At 48.0% G+C, this 13780-nt stretch overlaps 2 protein-coding genes across 3 annotated transcripts; one reads left to right on the top strand and one right to left on the bottom strand.

Annotated features, from left to right (window-relative positions):
* Positions 1-352: 352 nt before the first annotated feature.
* Positions 353-3608, bottom strand: LOC115178828 (protein RRNAD1). Its single transcript, XM_029740178.1, has 8 exons — positions 3479-3608; positions 3053-3171; positions 2739-2955; positions 2567-2629; positions 2309-2446; positions 1238-2148; positions 807-991; positions 353-669 (listed from the first exon to the last, which is right to left on the bottom strand). Exons 1-8 carry the CDS (start codon positions 3581-3583, stop codon positions 554-556), a joined length of 1854 nt encoding a protein of 617 aa, XP_029596038.1. The 5' UTR covers positions 3584-3608; the 3' UTR covers positions 353-553.
* A 101-nt stretch (positions 3609-3709) lies between these two features.
* On the top strand, positions 3710-13182 carry LOC115178834 (interferon-stimulated 20 kDa exonuclease-like 2). Of its 2 annotated transcripts, XM_029740189.1 has the most exons (5): positions 3710-3781; positions 4294-5178; positions 6428-6529; positions 12203-12403; positions 12569-13182. In XM_029740189.1, the coding sequence occupies exons 2-5, from the start codon at positions 4480-4482 to the stop codon at positions 12668-12670; spliced, it is 1104 nt and encodes a 367-aa protein (XP_029596049.1). In that variant the 5' UTR covers positions 3710-3781; positions 4294-4479; the 3' UTR covers positions 12671-13182. The 2 variants fall into 2 exon arrangements, with proteins under 2 accessions (XP_029596049.1, XP_029596057.1); XM_029740197.1 differs by lacking the exon at positions 6428-6529 and having other exon boundaries at positions 3715-3781.
* Positions 13183-13780: the final 598 nt, after the last annotated feature.

The raw sequence follows: 13780 nt of genomic DNA, 5'->3' as shown, positions 1-13780 counted from the left end.
GTTTTGAATTTGCGATGCACCTAATTCTTTTTGTCAATTTGAACATTTGAAAAGTTTTGGGTTGTGTACTAGGGTATTTGATTTCATTTATATATGCACTTGGGTTTCACTATGTTAATGAAACCAAAACCAGATTTAAGTGCCTTTGAACAGGGTATGGTAGTAGGTGCCAAGTGCACCAGTTTGTGTCAAGAACTGCAATGCTGCTGGGTTTTTCACACAACAGTTTCCCATGTGTATCAAGAATGGTTCACAACCCAAAGGACATCAAGACAACTATAATTCCATTACTATTCTATTCAGACGGTACGTGCAAAATAGCTTACGACAATGAGTACATAATATGCAGTTGAAGTTTTTTTATTTCACCTTTATTTAACCAGGTAGGCAAGTTGAGAACAAGTTCTCATTTACAAGTGTATATACAAGTATGTAGTACGCTAGTATGGATATTCGGACACAGCTACTCCTAAACTTCCACTCAAGTCCTTGAGCACCAATGAGTAAGGGAGTAAACTCTGAAGACAACACACGGTTTTAGAGGTGTCCTTGGTTATGGAAGGGTGCACTCAGTCTCTTTGTCCCTTGTCGGCTGCTTCAAAGCCATCAGTACCAGGTTTCGGGGAGAGAACGCAGGGTCAAAGAGTGGCACCAGCTGACTCTTTATACCTACACCAACAATCAAGCAATAACAAATAACACCTTTACTGTTAGCACTGGGCCCACAAAAAAGATGTATGGAATCCAGATACAATATCAGTATACATTAAGATCTGATAATACACAGTCTCTGTACATTTCCTCACCTTTCTCCTGCAGGTATAGCATCCTGTCCAGCAGCACCAGTGTCTCCACCACCGGTGCCAGTAGCAGAGCCAGGCTGAAGTAGACCACCACACGACCCTCCTGCCTCAGCATGGCCTCCACTTTGCAGGTGTCCAGGGGCAGGTCAGGGGGCAGGCCAACGCGGGGTAGACCCAGACGGGCATACCTGTGGGTACATGGTGAGAGGGGGTCAGGGGTACATATAAGATAGATGATCATGTTTGACCTAAAGGCGATATTGAATTCTAAATGTGATCATCAAAAGTATTATCATTATACACAAGGATAATACCAAATAGTTTGAGACATGCAAGGATGAATTTCTTAAGTTTTCATCCTAACATACAGTGAAAGCTGCTACCTAATGATACAGACTGTAGAGGTATGGATACAATCTTGGGTAAACACTCACTCTGTAAAGGGTAGCAGATGTGCTTTCTTTATTGCCTGGACTCCCGGCCTGCGCAGCTCTGGCTTCGCCTCCCTGATAACTGTCTCTAGGGTTGCCCGATAACAGTGCATCCTTAGCAACCCACTCTCTTCCCGCAGCCTGTGCATGTAGTCCTCTATTGCATGACACGCCCCCTCCCGCGCCTTATAGGACAGCTGGTGTCCCGGCAACCCCTGCACCCAGGAGCTCATTGGGTAGCCAAACTCTGAGTGAGATGCCTCACTGGTGGGCAAAGGGGATAGGGGAGGGGCTATGAGGCCAGGGGGGTTGGGGTTCTCACTGGTGGTGATCTTCATGTAGCAGCACGCCACTGAGGTGATGCCACGAACGTGAGGGCAGCTGGCAAAGTGGCGAAGGAGGGTGGCACTGAGGTCCCCGCAGGCATGGAGGCCCGTTAGGATAAAATCTGGACATCCCTGCCCCTCTTCCACAGGGCAGACAACAACTTCTGTGGATGAACTCTCTTGGCAGAGTGGGTGGACATATGGGCTTTGCCCGGCTTCAGTCTTGCAAAGACGTTTTGGAAACGAGAGTGAGCTAGACTGGGGTTCATGTTTTACACTAGTAAACGAGTTTGTACATGTATTGTCATTATTCTTGAGTGGGGATGCAGCCTGGCCATTGTCTGAACAGCCCAGGAATTCTGATTCTGCAGTCAACACAGGCTGGTCTCCGTGCCCATGTTGCTGATCAGCTTCTGACATGGACTCCCGCTGTCTCTTCTTACTGGGTCCAGCCGGAGCGGTCTGATCCTCACAGACACATTTACCATTTCCTACCTGCTTGACGAAGTCGTTCCATGATGCTTTGGGGTTGACCCAGCCAGCCACATGGCAGGGTGAAGGGGCAGATCTAGAGAGCGGAGGTCCATTCTGAAAAAGTAAGAGCAGTATAAATATTGAATTCTTCATTACATTGCATATTAGCAATATTCACCTAATTGCTTAATAACTCTGGATTTACAAAAAATGCCTAGTCTGAGCCAATCAGCTGTGCCTTTCTTGCACTTTACTGAGCGTTCTGGTGCATTACCTTCCTCTGCCGCTCCTTCTCCAGCGTCCACAGAAGCTGTCCATCATATTTGGATGCCATGGAAACTAGAGTGGGATCAGCCTCAATTCCAGTCACAGACAGACCAAGCCCAAACGACAAGAAACGAGTCAAATGGCCCTAGGGATACCGGTAGGGATACACAATCATGTACCGTGACAAATCTCATTGTTAGGAAGATTACAAAAAGTAATATTGTGTGACACCTAGGTCTGATAACAAGACTGAATATTAGGTTACCTGTCCAGAACCCACATCCACCACACTATTGCAGTCTGTCAGGTCACAAAGCTGCTTCACCAACTGTGGAGAGAGATGAACAGATCAGTATCAACAACAACTGAAATGCTTATTTGAATCAGAAGCATATATAAAAATCCATATATATGCAAATTAGTATGCACATCTTTACCGTGCCCAGACTCCGGATCTCATGCTGCTTCTTGGGTTTCACATGTTTCCTAAATATGTGTCCCAGCAGTGAGCTCTGACTCTTGTTCTCCAAGAACTCCTCTGGCTTCAGCATGCCCACTTCATGTCCCCGCTTGCCCTGGGGTGTCCTGGGGAACGTCAGAGCATGTGCGGTGGCCCGGAAAGCCAATAGTGAAAGAGGCCATACACAAGAGTAGCTGAAATAAAAAAGTTAAATTGTATAAGTTATTTCAAACTGTTTTATGATATAGAATCCAATTCAAATTGAATGAATACACTGGTATGACTGAATACCTTCTATTCACATTCAATCTGTCCAATAGGAGGTCAGCTATTTGTGGGGGTGACAGGTCACAGAGGATCTGTTGCCATCTGGTAGGCAATGTAGCCCATAGATCCTCACTGAAGAATTCCTATGGCAGGAGAAAACATGATCAATAAAAAATTAATTCATTGAAGAGTAGCTAGAGAAATCGATCCAGGGATCAAGCTTCATGGGAGCGTGTAAGGTGAAGTTGCCTCTAGACGCCGAACTTCGGTCAGTTTAGCATTTTTCCAAATAATGGTTTAGGTCAGGATTGAGGGAGGGGAAGTAAGCCTAGATCTGTACGGGAAACTTCAACCTGGAGCGGAGGACTCCATAATCAAATAACCGTATAAAAACCTGCAGCAGCGTAACTTAAAAAAACATAGAAATATAATGAGTTGCTTACTACGTACAATTATGAAGGAATCGGAGATGTGTTTGTATGTCGACAGAAAATATGTAAGATTTCTTGCCAACTCTCTTTGCTGCTCTGCTGAAAGTGTCGGTGAGCACATCATTCGACCGTCTCATCGGCAACTGACCGGTTATAAATTGTGAACATTAAACATTTGAACAATACACTATTACACCCGAGTTTTATATAACGACGATGAGAAATGTTTGTTTGTAGCTCTTCCTCACAACACGACCTCTGAACCGGAAGTAGTCGACTGTTCGGCTGCTATGGATGTCGGAGCATGGTGCTATATTTATAGGTCGGCGTATATGTGTAATTTGTTGTATAACGCTGATTTGTGCACCATATTATCAGGACACAATATGAGTTTAGACATACAGTAAATTAGACTGTCTGGAGAATAAAGTTTCATTTCTAGTTAGCGAATGTTCGAGTCGCTGTTTCGGGTAGCTTAGCATCAGAGCCAGCTAATATTACTGTAGCTAGATAGCAAGCTAGCCAAGGACCCAATGCTAGCTCGCCTAAGCCATATTTTCTACTGTAATATCATCCTGACAACTATCTATCAAGCTAACATTTACACTACACGGATTACACATACTTTTCGAAAATACCTAAAGTTAATTGTGGCTAGTTAGTTACGTGGCCTCAATGTGTTTCATGCTAAGCTAGTGCCAAACTAGCTAGATTATATAAACAGCGAGCTAGCTGGCTAGTTAACTTTTTTGTTTGTCATGACTAGAATGTTTTCCCACAATTTCAGACATACAAGCTGATTTGTTAACATAAATCAATTTTATTTTTGTCCAGGTATCACAATACCGCTTCAATTGATGTCATGACAATTGGGTCAGAATGACATTTGATTAAAACAAAAAGTTGAACCTAATTTTGCACAGCAGTGAAGGCCTTTATGTCCTGTTGGAGGGAGTGGGACGTCAACAGTTTTAGTCCAAGAACAAACCCAGCCCCAGCTGAGGAAGATTCCCCTCCAAGATGTCGGACATGATGTTCAACCTGGGCTGTTCGGGCAGCAGTGGACCCTGTAAGGACTCATCGGGAAGCAACAAACACAAGGCATTCATCGACAGGCGGCGACTCTTGGAGAAAAAGGGTTACCTCAACAAGAAGCAGAACCAGCACAATCATAGACAGGGGAATAAACATCAGGGCCCGCCTCCCTGGGCCAATCGGCCGCATCAACCCAATGCTGCACACAACAAAAGCTCTGCTCACACTCAGAATACTCACAGTAAAAGTTCATATCACATACCCAGTTCAGAGCATGCCAGAGGTGCTACTTCCAAACCTGCATCATCCACAAGCAGCTCAACATCCTTGACCATTACTGTGAAGAATTCCACCAATCCTGAGCAATCCACTTCGACTATCACTCCGGGGCACCAACCCCCACCCACCAGGACTGTTGCCCACTGCGCCCCTATCCCAAGAGGGTCGGCCCCCTTTTGTAACCCCCTGAAGTACCTTGCCATGGACTGTGAGATGGTTGGCACGGGCCCCAAGGGTCGCAACAGTGAGCTGGCACGATGCAGTATTGTCTCCTATGATGGAGACGTGGTGTATGACAGGTACATCAAGCCCACCAACGCAGTCACTGACTACCGGACTCGTTGGAGTGGCATCTCCTGGCATCAACTGGTCAAAGCCATGCCATATCAACATGCCAGGAAGGAGGTAAGAAGCCTCTTGGAGGAGAATGTTCTAAGGAGGATGATTTTTTTAAATTATTTTTTCCACCAAAAAGGACCTATGAGCATATCAAATTCGGTGTCAAATGAAAGCTAAGAGTCTATATTTTGGGGAAATGAAGGCATAGATACATTTTTCAACTATTTTCCATCTTGAAAATGTGATATTAGCGAAGGCTTTGATTTCTGGATAAACAGATGGAAAAGGGGCCTTAGAAAACATATACCAACAAAAATTATTTAAAAGGTATCAGAAATACATCAAAACATAGTATTGTAAAGACCCCTGCCAATTAATATCAACACTTATATTTCGTTTTGGGTAAGTTGTTTACCTCCTGTAAGTTGAATAAATATTGCCTTGTAATTCCATTACTAAAAGCCCACATGTTTAAAAAAATTTCAAACTTCTCTCCCTCATGAGGAAGGAGGATAATGGTAGACCTACCAATAAGTTATAGTGATTTTACTGACATAAATGTTGTTTATGAATTATTCAGTGATTCAAACTCATAATTCTGTTACCAAATGGTTAACGGAATTACCCAAAAAATCAGTTACGGACTTACTGCAACTGAATTGGCTACAATGGGAAATCATAAGTCACAAAGTGTTAAAACAGTCTGGATAAGCCTCACTCTCTCTCACCATGGATCGGTGTCATTCATTTTGAGCTGGACTGTTATGTTTCACTATATTGGATCACTCCAATATATTGGATACATCCGAGGTGAGGATTTACAGATTTGCTCCGGTGTACACCTGTGTCACGGCTGGGGTCCGCCACTATATATAGACTCCATGGCCTCGACATGTTCGCTATCATTTTCTCGGTGGACGTCCGTATGTTTTGAAGTACAACCTTTCTGAAGTTTGCTTGGTAAGTCACTAGTAAGTGTAATATCTTGCGTGGAAGTATACTCACTGGCTGTTTGCAGCCTGGAGCAGCTGGCCACATGGCCAGACCCTCCTCGTGAGTGCTCCACTCACTGCGTGCGGTTGATCTGTGTCTTCCGCATGTGGTTTGTCGTGCTTGTGTTTCGTTAGCGTTACACTACGACTCCGTGTGCATTAATATATTGGTGGCTCTTGCTGCCACAAACTGTAATTTACCTTACACAATTTGCCGACTGACATGTTCTATGTGTGTGTTGTGAATCGCTTTAGCATGCTGCTTTAGCGCGGGTTCTCTGATAATTATCTTGCAGGGTTTTTTCTTGTTCTTTCCCCTGCAGAGTGCGAGTATTATGGAAAACTACGTTGAGACATTAACTTTGGGGTTCCTTAACGGGCGTTACTCCATATGGTGCTGTTTTTACTGCTTACATATTAAACCGGTAGGTAATGTTGGAGTAAAACAAATAAATCAATCCATTACCTGGTTGCTGTTTTTTTTTTTTTGTCTGCCTGTTTTTCCCACAGGGGTCTTCCTCTGTGTTTGCAGAGGTACTGGGTAATTTATCCCTCAGAGTTCCTATTCCTCCAAGCGGGTCACGACATAGCTCTCCCAGGGTGTCAGTGGCCTTGTTGGCTTGGCTGAGCTTATGGCTTCCCTTTGTGACAGGTGTGATGGTGGTGTCCCCCTGCGGATCCGCATACCTCGTGTATGCACATCCTGGGTTTGAGCCACGCAGGGAGGGCGGTGGAGCGCCCTACTGGATGTCTGTTTTGTGTGGTGTTCTCAGAGCGCCTGGAGGCCATGCGCGAGTGGATCGGCCAGGCTTGGGCTCAGGCTGGGGACGAGCTCCCTCCCCCAGGAGTGGTGCGGCAGCAAGCTTTTAGTCTGGGCCCAGTACCCCTCCCAGGAAGCGTGGCCAGAGCCACCGCCGGCAGAGCTAGGACCACCTTGAACGTAGGGCCATGCCCTGCGTCAGGAGGTTGGTAGCTTTGGTGGCGGCAACAGCTGTTCCCTGTTGGCCAGTGATAGGCTGTTCCTGGGGGACAATGCTGGCACTGTTCACCACCGTGAGCGGGGCTACCAGGCTGACGGGCCATCAGAAGCCACCAGCGGGGGGCTTCATCGCCCCCCAGTGGCTCGAGAGGCTATGAGGAGCCCACTCACTTGGGTAGCCACTGCACTGGACATCAACTGGTGGACAGTGATGACTCTCCATCTGTCCCCATCTCTGCTGAGTTCTGTGAGGCCTTGCAGGAGAACTGGGCGTCTGCCAGGGCGGAACCCCCAGAGTCTTTGATGGAGACTTGAAAGCCAGATATGGGTCCCTTTGCTCTCTTGGCTGCCTTACCAACGTGGCCATGCTGCTGCAGGCCTACCTGCAGACTCTGTTTTCCTGGCTGCAGGAGGGCACATAGGAGCTCCTCCGGGAAGTGATGGAGGTGTCTTGCCTGCTTTCACTGATCCAGAGGGATGTGGCCCGTGCCAACGGACGGGCCATGGTGCAGGTGGTTACCTCCCGGCGCTATCTCTGGCTGGCCTAATCCTGTCTGCCACCTGCTCTCCAGAGCACATTTGCCACTCACCCCATCACCCCAGGGCTGACGTTTGGCAGAGGGGTTGATGACATTCAAGAGCAGACGATAAGGTTCGTAGGGACCGGGAGACCCTGAGACGGTTCATGCCGCCTCCTCGGGTCCTAGGCAGACGGACCGTCGCCACCCACCTGCACCCGAACAACGGTGGGGTCCCTCTCCTGCCACATCGCATCGTGCTAAGGGACGAAAGCGGGGAGGGGCACAGCGTGCGGTGAAGGCAACAGCCTGTTTTTCCCACACGGGTCTTCCCCGGTTTTTGCAGAGGTACTGGGTAATTTATCCCTCATCGGGTTCCTATTCCTCCAAGGGGTTCACGAGAAGCTCTCCCATGACGTCGGACCCCTGCTCCGTGGCCTTGTTGGCTTGGTTGAGCTTATGGCTTCCCTTTGTGACAGGTGTGATGGTGTCAACATTCACCGCCATAGGGATGTGCCTGGGAGACCCAGGTGCTCATGGCGCCAGAGGAGAGGCGGGCCCCGGCAGGACCCCTGACACACCCTTCCCCGGCCTTGGCGCTTCTCCAGGTCTCAAAGGGCGAAGTGGGAGGAGGGTGTGGAGTCCCCCTGGGTGTTGTCCACAATGGTCGAGGGGTACTGACTCCAATTCCGGTGCCGGCCCCCATCCTTCAGAGACCTTCGTGTCACCACTGCAGGATCAAGACATCAGAATGACTAGGTCGGTTCTACTCCACTTTATTTTGTGGTTCCAAAAAGAGACCGAGGGTTACGACCTCAACCTCAATGGGTACTTGAAGGTACATGCTGTCCCCAGCCTCGTGTTGCAGACTGTGTCCAGGGACCAATGGTTTGTGGCGCTGGACCTGAGGGATACGTACATCCATGTGCCTGTTCACCCAGCTCATTGGCAGTACCTTCGATTAACTTTCGAAGGGACAGCTTACAAATTCATGGTTCTTCCCTTCGGGCTCTCCTTGGCACCCCGCACTTTCACATGGACGTTGTCCTGGCACCTCTCACATCCCGAGGATTGTTGATTGTTGATCCTCAATTACCTGGACGATTGGCTGATTTGTGCCCCGACCAGGTCCTGTCAGACAGACATGCTCCTGACCCACATCGGCAGGATGGGCATTACTGTAAACGGCAAGAAGAGTCATCTGATGCCCACCCAAAGGGTGGCCTTCATTGGCATGGAACTGGACTGAGTCCTCAGGAGAGCACGCCTGCCCACCAGAAGGGTTCAGGCGATCCATCTTGCCTCGACCACTTTCTGCAGAGGCGGGTGGTATCCGCCCTGACCTGCCAACGCCTGTTGGGCTTGCTGACGGTGGCCTCGTTTCTGATTCCCCTGGGCCTGCTCCATCTCCGGCCTTTTCAATAGTGGTTCAACTTCCACCAGCTGCACCCGAAGCACCACCGTCGCTGCGGGCCTCAGGGCATTGTTGAGGTGGCGCTGTCGCTCCTTTCTCTCAGGTGGGGTGGAGATGCTGAGGATGTGCCGCCGGGAGCTGGTCAACACCGATGCCTCCCAGATTGGCTGGGGGGATGTGTGACCAAGGGCAGGTCAGCCAGCGGCTGTTGGCTACCCCCTTGGAGCAGCAAGCACATCAATACACTAAAGCTCTGAGCTGTACTGCTGGCCCTGCGGTCATTCCTTCCACATCTGAAAGGAAGCATCCTGGTGACAACGGACAACACCACTGTGGTGGCTTACATCAACCATCAGGGTAGACTGAGGTCCCACCGCCTCAATCTTATAGCACGGGAGCTCCTTCTCTGGTCTCAGGGCTGTCTAGTGTCTCTACGCGCAGCACACGTACCTGACATCCTGAGTGTGGCAGCGGATATGCTCTTGATGGAGGGTCCGCCACCTTGCGACTGGAGCCTACATCCCCAGGTGGTGCAGCACCTGTGGGACAAGTTCGGGAGGGCACAGGTGGACCTGTTTGCCTCCCTGGAGAATGCACACTTCCCCCTGTGGTACTCCATGTCGGAGCCACCAGGGCCTCTGGGCTTGGATGCTCTGGCTCATGATTGGCCAGGCCTGGAGCTTTACGTATTCCCCCCCCTTTCCCCTGATCCAGGCTGTGCTGGACAGGACCAGGATGGCAGAGCATCGTCTGCTTCTGGTGCCCCATATTGGCCCAGACGACCCTGGTTCAGCCTTCTCCTGTCCCTGTTGTCTGGGACATCTTGGCAACTTCCCCTGAGACTGGACTTGCTGTCTCAGGCTGGGGGATCTCTGTGGCATCCAAGGCCGCACCGCCTCAGTCTGTGGGCTTGGCCACTGAACGGCACCAATGATCCATGTTAGGACTACAGGAGGGTGCATTGAACACCATGCAGAGCGCAAGGGCGCCGGCTACAACCACAGCATACCAGTTGCGTTGCCGGTTGTTCTGCTGTTAGTGCACTGGTATTGAGGTTGTGCCCGAGTCATGCGGGGTGCAGTATTTCCTCCAATAACTGCAGTCTCGCTTGGATGAGGGCTTGACAGCCTCTACACTGAGCAGGTATTTGGCCGCTATATCTGCCTGCCATGTGGGGTGGATGGACAGGCCAGTGGGGCACCATCCGTTGGTCTCCAGGTTTATGAAGGGGGTTCGTCACCTGCGTCCAGCTAGGACCCGCTCAATGGCGATCTGGATGTGGTCTTGGCAGCTTTGGCAAAGCCGCCTTTCGAACCGTTTGGGTCTGCCTCCCTGAAACACCTCTCTATGAAGGTGGCTTTCTTGAAGAGGGTGGGTGAGCTCCATGCTCTTTCAGTAAGTTCTGATTGCTACCGGGTGGACCCCGGGGGGAGGAGTATATCTCTCAGCCACAACCCTTCATTCCTCCCGACGGTTTTGTCAGACAAGCATGTGACCCCCCCCGGCAGTGGCGGGGGAGTCTGGGCCTCCCTCTGGCATGCTGTGCCCTGTGAGGGCACTGGCTGCCTATGTGGAGCGGACACGGTCAGTGAGAACAACAGACCAGCTCTTTGTCTTCTATGGTGAGAGAGTCCTGGGGGCTGGATCATGGCCCCGATTACGACAGCATACCGCCTGGCTGGCATGCCAGTGCTGGGATCTGTGGTGGCACATTTAACACGAGGTGTGGCTGCGTCCTTGGCTCTACTGAGAGGAGTGCCCCTCGCTGAGATCTGTGCTGCGGCCAGCTGGGCTTCCTTTTGTACCTTTGCTAGGTACTCTCGGGTAAATGTGGCACCTCCCTCTGCGGTTGGTTCAGCGGTCCTGGGCGTCGCCTCCCCTTCTGGGGACTGTGCCGGGACCCCCTTCCACATTGACGGCCCCTGCGTCTCGGTCCCGCGCTGTGACTTCGCTGCTGACTGGCCAGGTCCCTCTAGCACTGACTAATCTGGTACGTGTATGCCAATATATTTGAGTGATCCAATATAGTGAAACATAACGAAGGTTGCGTATGTAACCACGGTTATCTGAGCTATATGGATCACTCCAATCCTCTATGGTGCTAGAGGCACTTAAAAATTATGTAGAGAACGTGTCACGGCCATAGGGCCTCTATATATAGGGGCGGACCCCAGCCGTGACACAGGTGTACAAGGGAGTAAATCCTCACCTCGGATGTATTCTTCCACCGCGGAGTGATACCAATATATTGTAGTGATCCATATAGCTCACATATCTGTGGTTACATACGTAACCTTCATTTTTACAGCATGCGTTGATGCGCTTGTTTTGAGATCAAAGCGAGAGTTACATGTAGTGACGTGTGCATATTTGTTCATATCCTTTGCTAGTTAGTGAGTTATTAGTCCAATTATTGATAATTTGTAGTCAGCAATGGGGGATTTATTGCTTCCTTCAAGAGCCCAAAACATGAGCATTTTCTTTTAAAAAGCGAGTCAGATAAAGAGTTTTTTTTTTTTTTTTTTTGTCTTAAAGGGCAGTGTTGTATTTTGAGGCAGGCTTGAATAAGCTAAGTTGCCAATAGGCAGAGGGTAGCATAATTTGTCTGATTCTCTGTAATAATGGTTTGGGAATAATTATGCATTTTATTTTGTATAGTGGTTTCTTGCATCAAACAATATAATTTCAGTCACCTTGTCTGAAGGTCAAGTAGATTAACAGGTTAATATCAAGCCCTGCATGTTTTTTTCAAAAGTCTCATGTAATGTAGGCCTACATTGAACTCCATACATTGGCTGCTACTGTTGTTTTTGATGGTAGGCCACTCTGGTAGGACTACATTATGATCAAATACTCACAGTAGCCTACTTGACCACTGTTAAAACTTACCTAAAGCGGGTACAGCATCAGTGTTCAGAGTAAACGCGCACCGGAAGTTGAACAGAATTTTCACAACGTTGAAGTTTGCGCTCAGCAGACCGGAAATTTGCTCAGTGATTTACAACCAATGTTCCCTCAATTTTTTTTATGGTTTGTTAAACTTTGAAATCAAAGTGAAAAAACTGAGTCGAAGCGTAAAGCCATTATTGTGGAATTGCCCCTTAATCTATTCTATTTGGACCTTTACTTTACTAAACATCACCATGATATCATTTGATCTCTTATTTGTATTCCCCCCCTCCTATAGATTCTGAAGATCCTTTCAGGAAAGGTGGTGGTAGGGCATGCTGTCCACAATGACTTCAAGTCCCTAAGTTACAGTCACCCTGCTGTCTTAACGCGGGACACCTCCCGCATTCCTCTCCTCAACCAGAAGGCTGGCTTTCCAGAGAAAGATGTTGCCTCTCTGAAAAGACTCACTAAGGCCCTGTTCAACCGCAACATCCAGGTGAGAAGAGACTTCTGATTGAAACGGGATTGATTTGAATATAATCTACAGTGATTCAGTCTGGGTTGTTTGTTCTATTCTCGACAAAAGCAGTAAGCTAATAAACCTCTTATTGTGTAGCTTATGTTATTTTGTAGTAACAAGGAATTCCCCTTGTGTTCTCAGACTGGGAAGAAGGGGCACTCGTCTGTGGAGGACGCCAAAGCCACCATGGAACTGTACAAAGTTGTGGAGGTGGAGTGGGAGAGGACCTTAGCCTCGAAATAAACTTCTGTATGGACTGAACTGGTGAACGGGTTGAGCGATGGTATGGAACTATCATGTTTAACATAATTGTAACATTCAGAAATCACTATCAGGTCTTCCACTTCTCACCTCAGCCACTTTTGTCTCTTTTTCTACTTCCGTAAAAAAAAAAAAAACAGTGCAGGGTTGCAGTTGTTTATTTTGTGGTGGATAATCTATGCCACAAGATGGCAGTCCTCTGCCACAAGGGTGCAGTCTATTTTCTCAGTTTAATTTAATGAATTCCTAATACAGACCTGTGATACATTTTATGTTGTTGCTTTGAATGGTCTAGAGTTATTTGTTCAGACACTTCTAATTTTATATATTCAATTGTTAACATACAGTATCTCAGTACATGTTCATTTTGACGGGTGAAAGTAAAATCGATTTTAATGCCACTGCAGTATAATGATGAAATTGGTTTTAAACAAGCATTGTAATGGAAAACATGGGGGGGGGGAAAGAAATAAATGACCATTGCAAACTTTTAAGCCTACATTACTTATTGATAATAACCATTACACAGAGGCAATTGTATGTCTGTCCAGGGACTTAAGATTGAACAGTGGTTTCTAGAATCTTTCCTGAAAGGTTCTTGTGAAAGTAGACTGTGGTCCTATTGACTCACAACTATTACCAAGACACCATTCAACAAAACAGTGTGCCAGACTGGTGTGATTAGACTACAGCCCAAGTAGTCTTTAAACAAACATCATGCGTTGTCGTTCAGTTGTTTCTTTTCAGTGGATAATTTAGCGGCGCATTAGCTTAATGGCAATACTCAATTAAAAGCATTTGTGTCAAAACTAAAAAAGATTTCAACTAGAAATCCCATTGATTCATGTTGCTGTTATCTGTTGGAGCTGACTGTGGACTTATACATCCGTGCTGTGGGACCCATAAAGAGAGGCCCCTGTTGTGTCTTCTCCTGCCCGGGTCAGGGTGTGAACTGTGCTTCTGCCTTTGGCTGTTCTGTTTCCCCCCCTCCTGTGAAGACCTATGCTGGGTATTCAAAGAGAACCGTTCTGTTCTTCTCATGTCAGCCTTGGCCTAACCTCTATTGACCGAGCAGGCAACCGAAAACCACGG

This window comes from Salmo trutta, chromosome 3, assembly GCF_901001165.1.
Source record: "Salmo trutta chromosome 3, fSalTru1.1, whole genome shotgun sequence".
Taxonomy (NCBI): domain Eukaryota; kingdom Metazoa; phylum Chordata; class Actinopteri; order Salmoniformes; family Salmonidae; genus Salmo; species Salmo trutta.
The sequence above is the reverse complement of the archived record's forward strand: the minus strand, read 5'-3'. Positions and strand labels throughout refer to the sequence as shown.